The 18049-nt window shown below is 42.2% G+C and overlaps 2 protein-coding genes across 6 annotated transcripts in view; both read right to left on the bottom strand.

Moving 5' to 3' along the window:
- The window catches only part of LIMS2 (LIM zinc finger domain containing 2), a 28630-nt gene extending 23521 nt beyond the window's left edge, over window positions 1-5109 (bottom strand). The window contains exon 1 of one of the 3 annotated variants that reach the window (XM_048505272.1): window positions 4789-5109. In XM_048505272.1, the coding sequence (XP_048361229.1) occupies window positions 4789-4799 (11 nt within the window). In that variant the 5' untranslated portion in view covers window positions 4800-5109. Of the gene's footprint in view, window positions 1-1163; window positions 1981-3722; window positions 4469-4788 lie in introns of those variants that run through there. The other 2 variants (XM_048505273.1, XM_048505271.1) reach the window with 2 other exon arrangements.
- A 3584-nt stretch (window positions 5110-8693) lies between these two features.
- WDR33 (WD repeat domain 33) overlaps window positions 8694-18049 on the bottom strand; it is a 65803-nt gene continuing 56447 nt past the window's right edge. For all 3 annotated transcript variants that reach the window (XM_048505037.1, XM_048505040.1, XM_048505038.1), the window contains exons 18-23: window positions 17676-17778; window positions 15318-15786; window positions 12744-12910; window positions 12554-12634; window positions 10816-11004; window positions 8694-9333 (exon numbers count right to left, since the gene is read on the bottom strand). In XM_048505037.1, the coding sequence (XP_048360994.1) occupies window positions 9104-9333; window positions 10816-11004; window positions 12554-12634; window positions 12744-12910; window positions 15318-15786; window positions 17676-17778 (1239 nt within the window). In that variant the 3' untranslated portion in view covers window positions 8694-9103. The remainder of the gene's footprint in view (window positions 9334-10815; window positions 11005-12553; window positions 12635-12743; window positions 12911-15317; window positions 15787-17675; window positions 17779-18049) is intronic.

Raw genomic sequence — 18049 nt, 5'->3', positions numbered from 1 at the left:
CAAACTTGCTCATTAACTGATACTTCCCCAAATCCCTAAATCCATTAAACAAGCAAAAGAGAATGAAACAAAAGGTCCTTCCACACATGCAGAATAATGCACTTTCAATTCACTTTCAATGCACTTTGCAGCTGGATTTTACTGTGCGGAATAGCACAATCCGTTTGCAAATAGTTGTGAAAGTGGATTGAAAGTGCATTATTCTGCATGTGCAAAAGGGACCAAAGCAGTACTTGAAATTAGCCACACAACCTACAATTCAATCACAAAAACAATGCATATGTTATAAACTCAGAATAAAAGAAAAGGTACCAGGTTTTCTTTCAGACTACTGTCTGTTTTTGATAGCCTATAGTTATCAATATCTGAAAGTTTTGAATCTTCATTGGTTTCGAGAGGGAAAAAATACTCCCTCTTTCTTGTCCATCGCATATTTTTGCCACAATAAACTTATTTGGTGCTCATACTGACAGCATCGGAAGTTCAAAGTTTCTCAATTAAAATTAATAAAATAGTTTGTGTCAGTTTACTTAAATAGTGCAAGGGCACTTTTTTAGACAAAAACATAAAACTAGTGATTTTTAAGCAGGCACTGACAGAGGACTAGAAAGACAGCAACTTTTTGATTTAAACCAGACTTGTATAACTTCTGACTAAATTCAGTCACCAGGGAGTTCAACAGATTACTTTTTGTTACCTGACCAATACTGCAAAACAAGAACATTGTTGCATATTTGGTAGGCCCAATTGTAGGTTGCATGTTTTTCTCTTGTTAAAAACAAGTTACATAGGCCTTGGATACTCCTTGGATTTTTTCAGTGACCGGTACCTTATTTTAAGTCTCCACTGGACAGTTTCAGATGTTTACTAAAGTTTATGCAGAGTCAAAAACTACAATAATTTATGCTACTGTTTTTTGTTTATATAGTGCTTACAAGTCCATATTATTATTCAGCTCAGCTTCCTTGATGATAAAATCTTCCCTTGTTGTTTTCCTGCTATTGTGCAGCAATTAAAAGAAAACCTTTTTCTTCAAACAAAGAGTGGAAATTAAAACACAGGCATTTCAGTCTATCTAGTTTTTTCTTCTTCCTGCTTTAAAAGAAGCCTAGGAAAACTTGCCATTAATCCTTGATCATGAATCTGCTACCCAAATGACCTACCCAAATATCCCAGCTGCCCTCTCTTTCCCTGTGCCACTCAGACGATCTTGCCGGCGTTGATAAAGTTTAGAAGATGTTAGTCCCCGAAGTCTCATAGCAGCCATGGACCTTATTACCTCTGGGAAGACAGCTATACGAGGATGATCAAAGAGCTATTCACAAACATTTCTTCCAGGGAACTGTACTTTGCATTGACACAGATTAGAATGAAGTTCTCGTGAAGAACTTTCTGCTCCATATCTATTTCAAACATATATTGTATTTTTATATGCTGTATCCTGTTATTAACAATATTGTGTATTTGGGATTAGTGTAACTTTTCCCTAGACATTGGACAAAACTGAAGGTCAAAAACTTATTCTTTTGATAACTTAATTAATTCACTAAAATCACAAAAACAGTGAAACTTGTGACCATCTCTAAAAAAATGACAAAACTCCTTTACTAACAGATTTTAGGCACTTTAGTAATAATAAACAAGCAAAAAACAACACTACAGGCTACTTGCAGAAACAGACTCCTCTGTGTCAGTCTTCTTCCATCAGTTCCACCATAGTACTGTTCTACCTGCTGTTCTATAAGTTGCTCAGGCAAAAATTCTGAAAAATACATGGACATCTATCTTTCAAATTCACTCCAATCTGGAAAGGCCACATTTCACCACAACATGAAGGAGCTGAGCAAAGAAACATACTTTACATTCTATTTCCCACTACATTCACAATTGTCCTTTTACACAGCTCCACCTCCACGCCCACCCTAGAAAGGAGATCACATTACACAAGTTGGAACCAGATTGTTTTTCTCTGGCCCTTTCTCTTTCTGTACAGCTTTGTTATAATTTACTGGTACAATATACATGAATAGAAACTTAGCACAGAAGAACCAGGGCTTTCCTGGAATCTCAAATTAGTCAATATTCCTGATTCCACTGTGTGTATCAGAAATTACAATTCCATTATAAAAATCCAAGAGGAAAAAGTACCCTGTAGGCAGGTGCGTATGCGAGCAAGATCAATATGACCCTTCAGTTCTACCTTCTCTGTATTCAACAGTGAAAGACAAAAATACATGGAAAGGACAGGCTATTATGAAAAACGTTCATGATTCTAATGCCCCTACTGCTTTAATCTTGGAGGGAACATTCCCCATCTAAAATGTTAACAATCTCTTCTTATCAACCAGGCACACAAATGCAAAAGCTGCTCTTACATATAAGTACTGGTACGTCTTTCTTTCGACCTGTAGCCACTCATGCACACTCAGGGCACAAGCAATGATGGCGACATTATTCTGGTGCTCTAGATTATTTAAAATTCTGGATTTCTCCCCTCACTTTAAATTTACTTTAGAAGCATACAATTAACTTTAACTGAGAAATAAAAGTATCATATTGGGATACATGATCATATTTTCAATCTCTATGTAATAAAACTTTTAGCATACCTCTTAAAATCTTTAATTACTAGTTATTTCTACCCTACGCTTCTCCCCACTGGGGACATACAGTACAGGGGTCTCCAATGTGGTGCCTGCCAACATCTTTCTGGTGCCCGTCAAGTGTCTGAGGAAGTGGTTGGGGCTAGGGAGGGCTTTTGCCCAGCTACGATTCTGATTGATTACTGGAAATTTGATTGGCTGTGCAGATTTTTTAAAATGTTGTTTTGGCAGCAGTTCAGTGGCATAGCACCCATGGGACGTGGCGGGGGTGGCAATGCCACAGCAGGGGCGCACGCGTTCCAGGTGCAGTTTCCCCTCGCTCTGCCTCTGCAGCAGCTGCCACCACAGTACAGGGATCTTTACTATGTAACTGAAGGTAAACTGTGGCAGCCATCTTAAAGCTGATTCCTCCTCCCATGATACCCGTTTTTTGGTGCCCACCATGCTGTGTGTTGGAATTCCAACTGTCCTTGCAAGGCTCAAGAAAATTGGGGAACCCTGTCATAGCACTGATAGCAGCTTACAAAGGAACATAATTAAGATAACTAAACACAACTATACAACACAACTCTAATATCCTGGACAGGGCTGGCTCTGACCACCCCAGGCTCAAAGGCTTACAACAAGGAAGGAAACAGAAGACTAGTCCAAATCAGTCTTGCTAGCAGAGATGTTCCTCTACTGTTCTACAACCATTTCCCTTGCTTTTGCAAGGAACATAGGGTGCAGAGAGAGCTATATAAACCAAAGAAAATGTGGAGAGATGCTGAAAAACCAGCAAGGAGACAATCTTGATCACTTTTCTGCAACTAAGGGGTACAACTAGGGGTCTGTGACTAAGGAGTAGAAAGAAGATAATGCATGTTACTGGATATAAAGTTTTTTTAAGAGAGTTTTTCAGTCAGTCTGGTTCAATGAAGAAGAACAGAGCATTCTATGAGGCTTAAACAAAAACTGGAGCCAACAGACAACCAAACTGATACAATGGAGTTAACATTTTAAAAATATACTAGTTTTAAGAACATTTATTTGGAAACGTTCTATTTCAGTACATTAGGTTTTCTTCTAAGTAGGCATGTTTGAGAGCAGAATGTAAGTTGCAGATCCATGTTTACTTACCTGTGGTACTAACTTCTGAGTGATCTTGCAGAAAATCAGACTTTTTGTTCCCCCACTAGTCAGGAATGATAACTCACTCTTATAAAATAGCATAAATCAACAACATTTACTTTTAATGCCTGAATACTTGCTGTTATATTTCAGAACACCAGCAACTTTCACAGCATTGCTTATGAAAAGGAGAGGATTCAAGCACTTCACAGAAGATTGCCATTAAAAGATGTTTTCCCTTATTCAACTATGCAAAGTTGTTTTGTAGTCACTTGAGGGAAATTCACTCAGTAGGCACGCAGAAGCACTCTAGCTTCCAATAAATCAATTACCAGCTCATTAAAATAAAGAGTGGTAGCCATGCTAGTCCACTGCTGCAAAAACAACAGGTTAGTTTTGTGGCATTGTAGTGTGATAGCAATCCATTCTGTTTACTGAGCTATGCAATCTAGCATGTCACCATCTGGGTACACAGAGAAAAAATTGTAAACAGTGGGGTCATATGGATAACCTGGGATACTTCCGTACAAAGGTCAAGCTACAACAAATTATTACAGTGATATTCCAAGTTTCTTGAACGTTCGGGGCAAGAACCAAGAGTCCAAATGTTCTGATTTTTGTTACAAGTGTATGTTGAATCAGAAGAGCCCTGACAAACGTTGTTCCTGTTAGTTCGTTTTCCCTCCCTATGAAAAACCTCAACGCTGAATTCTTTACAGCATTTTGGTTAGAAAACGAGATCATCTTTACTCGACGAGTTATAGTAGAAAGATGTTGAAATGTGTGTGTGCAGGAGCCAGGAGAGGATTCGCCAGCTCACAGGCCTCCACCATCAGGAACGGCTTCCACGTTCCCCACCAAAGCGCCAAGGATTCCCCCCAGCGCCAGGAGAGGGCTACAGCCTGGAGGCTCCCCAACTGGGGCCACGCCTGGGCTCCTCTCTCCAGTAGAGGCCGCAGTCCGCCCAACCCGACCGCTCGTCCTGGCAGCGGCACGTCAAGCGTTTCCGCTGCTCGATCCCAGCGGGCGGCCGAGCGAAATCTCAGGCAGCAGCCTGGCAACCTTCGTTTCCTACCTGCCCGTCATGACGGCTCTTGGTCGGTGCTGAGGCGACTGGGGCGGCTGCGCGGCCCAAAGGGCTTCGAGCTGTTTAACGGCCGACGTTGAAGATCCAGACCGGCCGGCGCTTGAGGACGTTCAGGCAGCCCTGTCTTCCCTCGTCTCCTACGCCCTGCGTTGGCTGCAGTTGCGGGCCGCCCCCATGGTTCAAGACGGGCGGCTTCATCCTCCTCCCGCCCCTCGGCACATACTTTTCCTAGAAAGGGAAGGAAATAATAAATAATGAAATGGCGAGGGCGGGGGGCTTGTTGTTGGGGAAAGCCAAACCCCAAGGGAAGAGACGATGGACTTGTATGGAATTACAGGCAGGAGTCAGCTGTTCTGCACATTTGAATGAAACTCCCAAGATATTTCCTCTGCGTCCCTATGAAATGTCTATTCTTGAGTGGATGCTGGATAAACACTGCCCAAATAAGCAATTCTCTAATCCTATTGGTTTTAAGATTTACTGTATAAATGCTTTTTAAACATCTGTATATGAGAAGGTCAAGCCATATGATAATTAAATAAATAATCCTATCTTCTGTTTTGGGGGCAGTAAGTCTCACTGAACATACTTCTGAGTAACCACAAAAAAGGAGTACTGTGGTTCCTTAACATTTGACAGATTTGTTTGTGGCATAAGCTTTCCTGCACTACAGCAGGCTGTAAATGTATGATTATGCAACTGTACTACAAAATGACTTTGTCTAAATATTTAAGATTCAGGACCAACAGTGAGCTGCTTCCACGCTTAGCCATTGCACAGGCCATGATGCTTACAGGCCTTGGTTGTAAGCATAATCTACTGCTGATTCACCAGACGCATAGTACCATGCAACAAAAAGTATGGGAGGCTGGGTCTCCTTGTTCACCTAAAATTGAACTGCTACATTTGCCTTCCCAACTACTAGGAGCTCCAGCAACAGATGAGTATTCTGAATTCCATGTCCAGAAGTCTTTGACATTCAGTGTACAATAGCAGGCCCATAGTATCATAGCAATACATCTTGTTGCTGTAACATTCAAAATCAGAGAATGAAAAGGAATGGATGCCCTCTAGAAAATTCAAAAGGCTCTTCCATGATAAAGGAATTGCATTTGGAAATCAGAAAGGTAAGACAACAGAGTTAGTGGTCCCAAAGTCAAGGGTTGTTTTTTTTTTTACATCATTCAGTCTTGTTAATCCAAAAGACAATGTCTGATTAGCTAACTGGATCTCCTACCGGTAGCTACCTACAAGTCATGACATATATTTCTTCCCACAACCAAAAAATGTTACACAAGCAAACAAGGTTCATTGCCTTTGTCAAGCTTTCTTGCTTAAACTGCAGCACCTGCAGATCCATTTGGTAGCAATTCCTGTGTATCTGCTGGTATGTTCCCTGTTTGCTCAACCCCTGGGGAAACAATGATTCAAGGGCCTCAACTCTGTCCAATTACACTGTCATGGAACTCACACCTGTTACTCAACCAGTAAATGCAGAAACATTTCCAAACTTCCTACTACCTGTAATCTAAGACTCCATATCTTTAAGGTTGCTTTCCTGATTGCAGTCTATTCAGCAAGGTCCCATGAACTCTGCACTCAGAGTTACATCAGTGTTAAGCTTCACAGAATCAAAGGGGTCTTGCTCCCAGACTTCTTCCAGTCAAGGTTGTCTCAGGGTTCCACTTGAATCAGGACCTAGTCCTTCCTGCTTACTTCCTCATTCCAATAGCTGATGAACATGAGGATCCCTGTATGCTTAGATGCCCATCTTTCTACCTGGACAGGATTGCCTCTTTCAGAAAGCATCCAGGCTTATTCATGTGCTACTCACGCTCAAAGAAGACAGTATTTTCTGAGTGGTTCAGTCACTGTGTCATAGTTACCATGAATCTTGGGATAGTTAGACCTAGTTCCACAAGATCAGCACAACATCTTCAATCCTTAAAGAAGCATCTGTCTTCCGGAGTTCTGCAGATCAGTGATGTGGGTCCAGCCTTCGTCCTTCACAAGGTACTACACCATAGATGTCAGAGCAAATGCTTTTTTGGGATGAGTGCTCAATGCTTTCTTAGCTCTACCTCTATCCACCTTCAGATAGGTCAGCATGCTAGTCTTCCCCATCACCATGATGCAAGCAGGCAGGTTGCTTACATGTAAATAATATTCTCCAAGTGCTCATCCATGCATTCATACGAACTGCTCTTCATTCCTGCAACAATGCTTTTGCACTTGAAGTTGTGGGGTTTTATTTGGAAGAACAGGGTGGGAAGCTACACCCTCTTAAGCATGCAAAGTAAAGACTGCAACTCAAAGGAAACAATTTTCGTGTCTCAGATCTAGCTCTAGAAGTTTCTGAACTGATGTTCTATGCAGGCATAAAGCCAATCAGTGTGAATGCACAGATGATTACTTGGAGAACATCAATGACATGTATGCCCCGTATTTACTCCATGGCCTTTGTGCTTCATTTAAAACTTCCTCCCCTCGATTCATGACATGTAGCTGAGAAAAAGGGCTGAAGTCCAAAGAAAATAAATATTTGTTAATCTTTAAGTATCTCCAGGTGCCTGCTTGGTTTTGTAACAACAAACATGGCTACACTTTTGGAATTAGTGTGTAAAGAAAACAGAATTATTGAGAGCACATTTCATGTATCAAGACATTGCTGCTACCTAACAATGCAATCCCAAACCTACTCCTTGACTTCAATGGACTTAGATTGAAGGGTATATAACTCAGTGTAGGTTTGTATTGCCTAATCATCACAAGTTATTCCTGTGGCAGTTCTTGTTAAGTTTTAGTGAAACACAAGTGGACGTCAAGATTTGCAGAGGACATTTAATGTTCCCTTCCTGTTTCTTCCTTCCCAACCCTGGAAGCTCCCAAAGCCTATTACCTTTCCCTGCCACCTTCTCTCCTTCCCATCCATCAACCAACCCATCTGTACCTACCCCCCACCCCCGTTGCCCCACCCAGCAGCCTTACCCAGGAAAACTATAGCCCAGTTGCTCACTGCAAAGACTTGGTAGGAGCACTTGACTTTCCCCTTTATCCCTGCTGACACACTGTTTACTTTGCTTCTTCTGCCAACCCCCATGGCTCCTTTCCTTGCTTCTTTCTCTCCTTCCTATGCATCAACAAACCAAACTTTTTTAATCTTCCTGCCATAATTAGCTATACTGGTAAATATTTATTTAATTTATACCACACCATTCTCCATAATGGGGGGGGAGGGGTACAAAGTTGTTAAGCCACTCTCCGCTTAACAACTTTGCTAAAATTACAATTTTTCAGAAACCAAAGTATTAGAATCTGTTTGCAGCCATTCAATCTAGAAGACTGTAGGTCGCATCTCTAAAATAATAGTTGGCTGTAGTCTAACAGTCAAATAGTCATATTTTAATAGGTTAAGGCTTAGTCATATTTTAATAGGTCTTTCATTATTTTTCTGGGGTTTACACAATTCTTGGTAGAGGGGAGGCCTGTAAGTGATCACAGTTTCCTTATCAAATGTTAGGTAATAACTACTATAAGGTGCTGGTAGGTACAAGTGGGTATTTTCATTACTTTATGTACACTCAGATAATGGATGAGTTTACATTCTGAGAGAATCTGTGGATGGAAGTCTTCCTCTGGCTGTTTGTAATTCTATAGGAAAGGAACTCTTCCATTATTCTTTAGAGCTGCCAACTAGGGCCAGAAGGAAATCTGAATAATCTTCCAACATACAAGCAGAATCTCTGAAGTGGCTGAAATGATTCTGTATCTTAAGAATTAGGTCTAAGGCTTACTGAATACTTCATTACCATATGGAAATTCTAGGAGAAAGATGTTTCTTCTAGTGAGATATGAAAACAAGTGTAAACAAAATCACACACTCAATCCATTTGTTAATTTTTGGACAAATTGCATTCTGTATTCATACAAAAACAACTTAACTTTTTTCCTGACAACTGTACATATAGAAACAAGTTCTTCTGGACATGAACTGAAATCTGTGGAGGTGCTCCATGTCTCACAACACAAAAAAATTCCAGCGTTTATCTTCAAAAATCAATGCAGGAAATATGGAAGTGTTGGGTTTGGATGGAGAGGAGAATGAAACAAAACCAGTTGTGATAGCATTACTAGCTGGCATTTAATCTTTGAAAAGACCTTTTTAGGAACTAATGCACATTCAATTATCTCCATTTAGAGTCCAGGTTTGTGGGATTGCAGAATTACTTTATCAATGATTCTGCAACAGATGTATTTAAATACTGTCCTAGAAAGACTGGGTCTTGCCCAGTCATAACCTCTTCTATCGACCCCTTCCGCCACCTCTAGAAGCTCCTCGTCTCGACTGGCTTGAGTTCATATTATTTCCTCTTCCCCAGTTGCTTCCACTCCTCCCTCCTCTGGAAGGATTATTGCCTCCTGGAGGTCCGCCAAAAGAGTCTTCTCTATGATATCCATCATGGTGCTCCCCATCTAAAGAGCTGGATCTCCCCGATTTTGACATTCTCTGCGAAGGTCCTGATTTTCCGCGCCCTAGAACAAGAACAGATGACATTACACTGTCCTCTAATTTGCAAAGTTTCTAAAAATTGTAACACATACAAATATGGCTTCTGTATAAAATACTAATGCAGTGTTCCCACACTGGCAAATAAAAACTTCTGTGCAATCCATCACTACTGAAAAAGTACAGTGATTATTTGCTCAAATCCTACTATTTTGAGAAGCAAAACATGCTTTTCTATCCTAAGTTCTCTCACTGGGAATGTAAGGTGCTGTGTAGGCAGTACAAATGTGGGAGAGAGGGGAGTTGATATACAATAGCGCCTCTTTCAAACTTGCCACTCTTAGGATTATCACTGTAAGCTAGCTCCACTTGTTTCTCATCGGTTGTTAAGATGCGCTGAATCTGTGCGATTGCTCTGGCAGGCAGAGCCAAACTACAAATGACACAGGGGGGCTGCAATCAGGTTATCCCACATTTGTTTTACTAATGAGCAGCTCAAGATTACTGTTTTAAAAACTGGTGAAGTAGTACTGGGAGAGGGGGTGTTTAGCAGTTTCCTCAAACAAAACTATCTCCTTGAGCTAACAGTTAGCAAGAGAAATTAGTAACCACACTCAATTAAGTTTTAGGTAAGTTGGGCAAAAACTAAGCCTGCAAACAGAACAGGTCTTTAAATGTACTGATTTAATATACATTTTATCCCACCTTTTCTCTAAATAACTCAGGGTAGTAGACATCATTCTCCTCTCCTCCATTTTATTCTAACCACCACCCTGCAAGGCAGGCGTCTGAGAGACAGAGCGATTGGCTCAGGATTACTCACCGTTAGCTACATGGCTGAGATGGGATTTCAACCCAGGTCTCAGTCTGACACTCTGGCCCTTACCGCACCGCACCCCCCCCCCCCCGGACCGTTCGCATGGACGGTCCCAGGAGGGCAGCAGGCAGCGGCGCAGCCTTCGCACAGGCTGTGCCGCTCCTGAAAGCTTACCTCGTCCACTGGCCTCCGGCTCGTTGCAGAGGCCAGGGGACACCCCCCACCCCCGGCTGGAGCAACAGCTCTAGAGTCGCAGGCAAGGGGGGCGTGTCCCCTGGCCTCTGCGACAAGCCAGAAGCCAGGAGACGAGGTAAGCTTTCAGGGACGGTGCAGGGGACATGGCACCTTCCAGCCACTGCCGTTTGCACGGCAGTGTTTGGAAGCCGCTGTTTCCGGAAAACCTTGCTCAGGGAGCGAGGTTGGGAAACAGCGGCTTCGCGCTGCTGGGGGGGGGGGGGAGCAGGGGCAGCGCTGCTGCGATGCAGCAGCACCCCCATGCGAATAGCTCCCTAGGGACGGCGTTTCTGTCGTCCCTAGGGCGGTGTTTTTGGCCCGTGCGGAAAGGGCCTCTGAGTGTACAATGTCTAGTGTAGGTGCTTCATATAGATAATTGATATTCACATTATTTGAACTGACCTTTCCCCTAGTTTTCTAGAAGAAATGCTCTCATTTTTCAAGGAATGCTTCTTACCCTTTCCTCTCTCCTCTGGAGGTCCTCCTTGGATATGGTCCATGTCTCTGTGCTCAGAGGTTCCCGGTCCATCATGCCAAGGACGCTTGCGAGGGGGCAATGAGGCCATGTCCATCCCCTGAATTGAGGAAGAACGTTCTCGACTTGCAGGAGAGTGACCATCGTGAGGAGGGTGATCCTGGCGAGGGCCTGAACATGTTGCAACACATAAAAAGAATTACTGTTAAAATATGTTATTAGGCAGGCAGAACCCTTTGGGAGGAAATAAAATTTCACAATGTATGCTGGTGCAAATATTCCTCACCTCCCGGGCTGCCTTCTCTACCTTCATCAGAAAGCATCAGAGATGCCAGAAAACAGGCTGTGGGCACATTTCTTAGGGGAGGGGGCTTATAGCAAGATCAATAAATTCTAGGTCTTGGAAGGTTAAGAATGTGAGCATGTACTTGTAGGAGAGGAGAACTGAATCATGCAGTACCAATAGTTGGGCAAGGACGGGATGAAGATGAGTAAAACATAATGCATATTGCAGAGGGCTCACAATTTCTCAGAAAGGTGAGATGAAATAGCTGTCAGACTCATGGTGCAGGGAGTGATAACAAGGACTGAGAGTCTTGGAAGGGATGTTGGAGAAGCTTCTTGGAGGGATCTAACACAGATGGTCTACCGACAGACTAAGACAGGAAAAGCAAGCCAGGTTTAGGATCTGTAGTTTCATATACGTGTTAGTAATAAAAACAGCATAAAAGAAGGGAGACACAGGTTATGATAGTCTTTACTACTACTGTTTTTTTTAATCTTGTATTCACAAAAATGCTAAGATAAAAATCTAGCAAAGTTTTTATTTTATTTATTTATTTATTTATTTATTGGTTAGGTTTATATACCGCCCTCCCCCGGAGGGCTCAGAGCGGTGAACAATAAAATAGAGCACATATGTCAACTTTAAAATCTGTTCAGTATCAAATAATATAGGCTCTAATAAAATAAACCCACCCCATTAATGCAGCATTATTAAAATCCACATAAAAGATGGTGGCTACTATCAAATCCCCTTTAAAACCAGAGGGAAGGGGCGGCAGGATCCATTTGATATTATAAGGAGGGAGGGCCCCTCAGCGGCTAGTCTCCCCAAAGGCCTGGCGGAACAGCTCAGTCTTGCAGGCCCTGCGGAACTCAGTAAGATCCCGCAGGGCCCGGACAGCTGGAGGAAGAGCGTTCCACCAGGCCGGGGCCAGAGCTGTAAAGGCTCTGGCCCGGGTGGAGGCCAGCCGCATCATTGAAGGGCCAGGGATCACCAGTAAATTGGCCTCTGCTGAGCGCAGAGACCGATTTGGGACATATGGGTTTATTTTATTTTAGATTTATTTTATTTATTCTCAACTTTTATATCCTTCCTTTCTGTCCAGTCATGGTGATCAGGAAGTGGGGAGTTCATGCTGAAACCTGGGTATTTTGCGTGAGTATCACACGATTAAATGACTGTGGGGATTCCACCTGGTATTCCCTGGCGGTCCCCCTTCCAAATACTAGCTAGGGCTGACGCTGCTTAACTTCCGAAAGCTGATGAGATCAGGGTATCCTGAACTATCCAGGTCAGCAGTCATGGATGGCCCCAAGCATTTTTAGTGTATGAAGACCAGCAAATTGAGAAGTGAAAGCTGCTGCTAAGGTGAATGTGCGACAGAATAACCAACATTAGACACTGGCCACTCTTGTATAATTAATCAAATTTCACCTGGGTCTCGATTTCCATCCATTCGACTTCCTTCAAAGTGTGGAAACTCATCTGGAGTGGGAAGCAAACCTTTTCGACCTCCTGCATAACAACATACATAAATGTGAAAGTTACACCAACAAAAATCCCAGCTGCATTATGTACTAGGCATGAAATTGTACATTTATAGCAAGAAAGTATGTTTCCTTACCTCTTGGAGCACCTCGACCTCGTGCCCGGACACCATGATCTCTTCCTCTTTTATTCTCCTCTGACGAGTCAAAATTATCTTCTGGCACAAAGTCATCAGGCCCAGGAAAACTGTCTCTCCCCCTGGGTCCACGGCTCTCATGCCTTGAAGGTGTACCTCTCCGGAAACTGCACCAAAAAAACAACAACACATACACTTGGGTTATATAGAACTTCATGTTTAGAAGGCAATGGCTCAAACCAAAAATTCAAATGTAAAAAAAGTGTAGCCCTTTTTAAAAATAACATCTACAATTGCTACAACAAACCAGGACAACCAGCCAAATATTATCAAATAACAGTCATGAATTTAAAGTCACTAGACTAATCCGGGGGGGGGGGGGGGCGCTCTTCCTATTCTCTAGAAAACGCCAGAGCACAAACCCTTTTAAAAGCATAATGCCAGGTCACATGGAAATTTTGCTTTCCCATAGTAAATGCAATGGATTCAGAAGTAGTTCTGACTCATAGACAATTGTAAATGTGCTAGCCACATTCATGTATTTACTCACACATTCTTCTACATCCTTTTTGTGTTTAGAAGGCACAAACAAGGACTCTAGAGGGGAAGGGGAGGGGGCCCATCATCTTGTTGTGGCTTACCCACCCTGGGGAGGAGGGGGAGGGAAGGGAGGGGTTAGGGTGGAAGTGCTGAGCAGGGTTTCAAGCAGAAAGTACCTACTTTTAAATGAAGGGTGCTCACATGTGTGACCCTGATTTTGGAAGGGCTTAGAAACAAGGGTTTTTGCTGTCAGAGGACTATATGATGCAGTAATAAAATAGGCCATCACTCATACAGCAGCACTCTTCACCTCATGGAGCATTTGACTCTGGTCAGATACCCAAGACAATTGACTGGCCTCCTACTATATGCCATCAATCAATAAAACATGAGGCCCTATCAGAACTGGAATTTGTAACCCGAACTTAAATTATTACATTTTGTTTTTTATGTTGACTGTGAGATCAAAGTTGAGGATAATGATGATTGAACTTGCATAATATTTAATGAGAGAGGGGTAATTAATAAAAAGGATTATATTAATGATTATATTAATTCACATATTCTTTTTCCATAGATGAACAAAACATTCTAACCTTGTGTGCTAGTTTTGATAAATGAATTAGTGATGCACCTATTCAAGCTAAAATGGAATTTCATAATTCAACATGTCTGAAACTCAAATAGATTTGCTTATGTTTATATAGTACTGGCACTAAGTATTGATCACCCCAAAGTATTTGCAAAGTTCGGAAATTATATAAACCTGAGAAACGGTTGATTGTATGTTGAAAAGTTCAGCTACAGAAAGAGTGGAGAAACTGTGTCAATGTTCCCCAACATGGAGTCATGATGCTCATCAGTGTGTTTCCTACTAATCACCTGCTTCTTCCACAAACACCTCTTCCCAAAGCAAAGAGTCAGTCCTTGACTTTCCTATACCTCACTAGAGTCACAGATGTTTCGAAGGACTCCAGGAGGCTTCACTTTAGGGTCTGAAAGGAGTGTACATTTGGAAATAGCTGCCTCTATCATAGAAGCCTTACAATCACCCATCATTTAGTCATTCACACACACACACCCGCCCCTCATGGAAGCCATTTTATGACTGGTAATGCCTCTCCTAGTAGCCATTCTATCCTCTACCCTATCTCAAAATCACAAAAGTGCCCATATACTGAGCAGAGAGAGGATCCAAATAAGGGTATCTGCATGGGAAGTGTGGATCATCTGAGCTAGAGTGGGAATAAATTGGTGTGCAGTTAATTGTGCAGATTCCATTTGGATTACTTTGCTTTCAAAGGAGTGAAAATCTGTATGCATGTCTCATTTACACCTTCTTCTAATTCAAGTAAGGAAATAATAAGCTCAGAAACCTGCTTTAATGCATGTATTTCATTAGCTAGGTCATACTAAGGAAGCAAGAGAAAGAGGCGAGGATACAAACCATTGGTTTGATTCAGCCAACTGTTTCATCCAATTCTCCTCCCTACTAAAGCCCGTCCTACATCAGCTTTATACATAAAGGTTTGATGATAGCTTTTATTTTGGGTGGTCAAAGGGACCCCCCTCCATCTTTTTCACAAGAAGAAATGGTGGGTGAATCCAACCCTATGAAATTATTTTGTGGGCCTCATTATTAAGTTTCTAGAGCACCCAATCCCACAGGGCAAATTGCTCATAATACAGCAAAATAAAAAAGGACACTGGAAATGACCAAGATTCTTGATCACAGCTAAGGCTGCTTTGGAGAGAACCCAAGAAGCTACTAACTTCTCTCTCTTCATCGCTATATACATTTGCATGTTGATTTGGATGGCCCAAACAAGCCTAATCTTGTCAGATCTAGAGGCTAAGAGACCACCAAAGAGTTCCAGGGTCACGATGCAGAGGAAAAAATAGATCATTAACAACAGATCATTTGATGGACTTGTAAATAAAAATGTTTTCATAAAGATATACATGTTTATCTATCTGCAATTAATACATTATGAAATAGGATAGATCTGTTTCAGTTAATAAAATCAGTCTTACCTTTCATCCCTTCTTCCCCGGTACCGTGTATCTTCAGGGTCATGAGGAAATCGCTCATCTGAAGGTCTCCGTCCATCCCAAGGTCCAGAAGATCCACGATTTGGACCCCGGCCCTCTCCTTCACTAAATTCTCTGTGATCAGGGGGGAAAGGAGGGCCTGGACCTCCACGTCTCCATTTGTCTTCTTGGGACGGGCCTCCCCTTCCCTCAAATTCACGTAAGCGGTGGCCAAATCTCTTGTCTGGATGAAAGTCATCACGAAATTCATCTGGTCGGTCAAAATCATCATGGAAATCTGGATGAGGTCCTCGTCTGTCTTGCATACCTCTACTGTCTCTACCATCACCCCAGTCTTGGCCTCCTCGAAAGGGACCCCTCTCAGGGCCATGATCAGGACCACCACTATTCTGATCATGTCTTCTTTCTGAGAGAGGAGCCATGTGATGGTTTGGTGGACCACGAGAATCACCTTGACAAACACAAAACAACTTTCTCTTAGTAATAAATCTTTGAAAATAATTCATTACTAGTCTCAGAATGTTCCATTTTCTAGACAAAAAACTATATTGAAGGTTAATCATTTCCTACAGTGTACTTTATTACCATTTAGGCCATCATCTGAGTTTTCAGGCTCATTACTTCCCTGAGAGATTACTTCAACTCTTCATATGCATTCCACTGCAAGAATCTGCTTGAGCAAAAGTTATTTTAAAACTAATTTTGTTCTTTTATTATTCTGTTCATACTGGACCTTGTAGATATTCATTGCCTTCCTGTTCATTAACAGAAGCAATTTCATTCTTTCAAATGTGAAATTTCAGCTGATTGTCTTTTCATGCATTCACCTATTTATATCAACCAACATAGCATGCATACAACATCTGCAAAGTTAGTTGTCAGCTAGAGGTGTTTTTACCAATTTTGGTCTCTTCTGGAATACTGGCATTTTGCAGCCACCACTTAACATGCCACGATAACTTCCACAGAGTATTCGAATAATGCACTTTATGAAAGGCCGTACTTGAATATGATTTGAGGAACTTCAGCTGGTCAGTCAAAATCATCATGGCTCAGAATTCATACGTCCAACTACCGGTAAGAGCTACTTATCTGTAACATATAACTCCACTACTGAAAGCGCTGGATCAGCTACTGATCTGATTCTGATCACAATTATTATTATTATTATTATTATTATTATTATTATTATTATTATTATTATTATTATTATCATCATCATCATCATCATCATCATCATCATCATCATCATCAATAATAATAATAATAATAATAATAATAATAATAATAATAATAATAATAATAATAATAATAATAATAATAAGAAGAAGAAGAAGAAGAAGAAGAAGAAGAAGAAGAAGAAGAAGATTTAATATACCGCCCTATCCCAACAGGGCTCAGGGCGGTGAACAGTATAAATTCAAAGTTACTAACTGAAACACCCTGGGCCCAAGGTATCTCAGAGCACCAGTGCTTGGTCCTTTCCGCATGGGTGCTGAGGGGTGTGTGCGTCGGCATAGTTTATGCCAGCGCACCCTCGTGGGACCATTCGCATGGACGGTCCCGCTGGAAGCTGCACCAGCGGCGCAGCCTTCACACAGGTTGTGCCGCTCCCAAACGCTGCTTACCTCCCGTTGCCTTGTCGTGTTGTGGAGGCCAGGAGACACGCCCTCCCCCGGCCAGAGCAACAACCCTGGAGAATGAGGCCAGGGGGGCGTGTCTCCTGGCCTGCACAACGCAACAGAAGGCGACCGGAGGTAAGCAGTGTTTGGAAGGGCCGGGGTAGAAACACCGGCTTCCACCCGGTGCCATTCGCATGGCACCGAATGGAAGCCGGCGTTTGCAAAAACACCGTTTTGGCAGGAACCGAGCGCCACTGCAGCGATTTGGCAGCGGTGGCTGTGCGAACAGTCCCCGCCAAGACGGTGTTTTACTGGCCTGCCGCCGCAGCTTTTGGCCCGTGTGGAAAGGGCCCTAGAGTGTGATAGTTTAATATGCAAACTTTCAGAAACCATGGGAATCAATCAGCTAAATCACTTGTTACTTCAGCAAGATATCAGCATGCCATTTACGGGAGTATTTTGTTGTTTTATAATCATTTAACCACAAATTTTAGTTTCAGTGCTTTAATAACATGCATGTATTTTCTGTGTTGTTAGGAGTGTTGACCTAAAAGGGCCAAAAGCCAAGGTTCAATTCAGTATCAACACATACCCGCCTTATGTAGCCTACGCACTATTCCCCTCCCACAGCACAGAAAATTTATTTAGTTATTGTCCAGGCTTGTTTGGCATGGAGTGTAAAGTTTTTTTACTGTAAGTGAGAAGTGAGTTTAATTACCTTTATTAGGACCAGGTCCTTGATTATGAGTGCCATGACGGCCTGGCCCTCCATGCTGCCCCAATCCTGGTAACAATGGTGGAGGACCTGCATTCTGTCCTTCCTGCAAGTTCAATATAAAAGAGGAGTTAATGAAATAGAAAGCTCAGCTTATTGTGAAAAAATTTCTTAGCAGGCAGGACAGCAGGAAGGATACATTAGCTCTCCTTGGACTAAGGAAGCAAAGCCAAACAATGTTAAAAATCCCCTTTCCAGATTTGAGTTGACTCCCAGTTTTGGAGACAAGTTTAACTAGAACTAATAGAACAAACAAACTGAACAATTCGAGAAAGTCTAAGCAGGCCTTACAACAGCCTACTCTAGCAGAAAACCAC

The sequence above is a fragment of the Sphaerodactylus townsendi genome, linkage group LG08, assembly GCF_021028975.2.
Source record: "Sphaerodactylus townsendi isolate TG3544 linkage group LG08, MPM_Stown_v2.3, whole genome shotgun sequence".
Lineage (NCBI taxonomy): Eukaryota > Metazoa > Chordata > Lepidosauria > Squamata > Sphaerodactylidae > Sphaerodactylus > Sphaerodactylus townsendi.
This window is presented reverse-complemented; position numbering and strand designations above follow the sequence as displayed.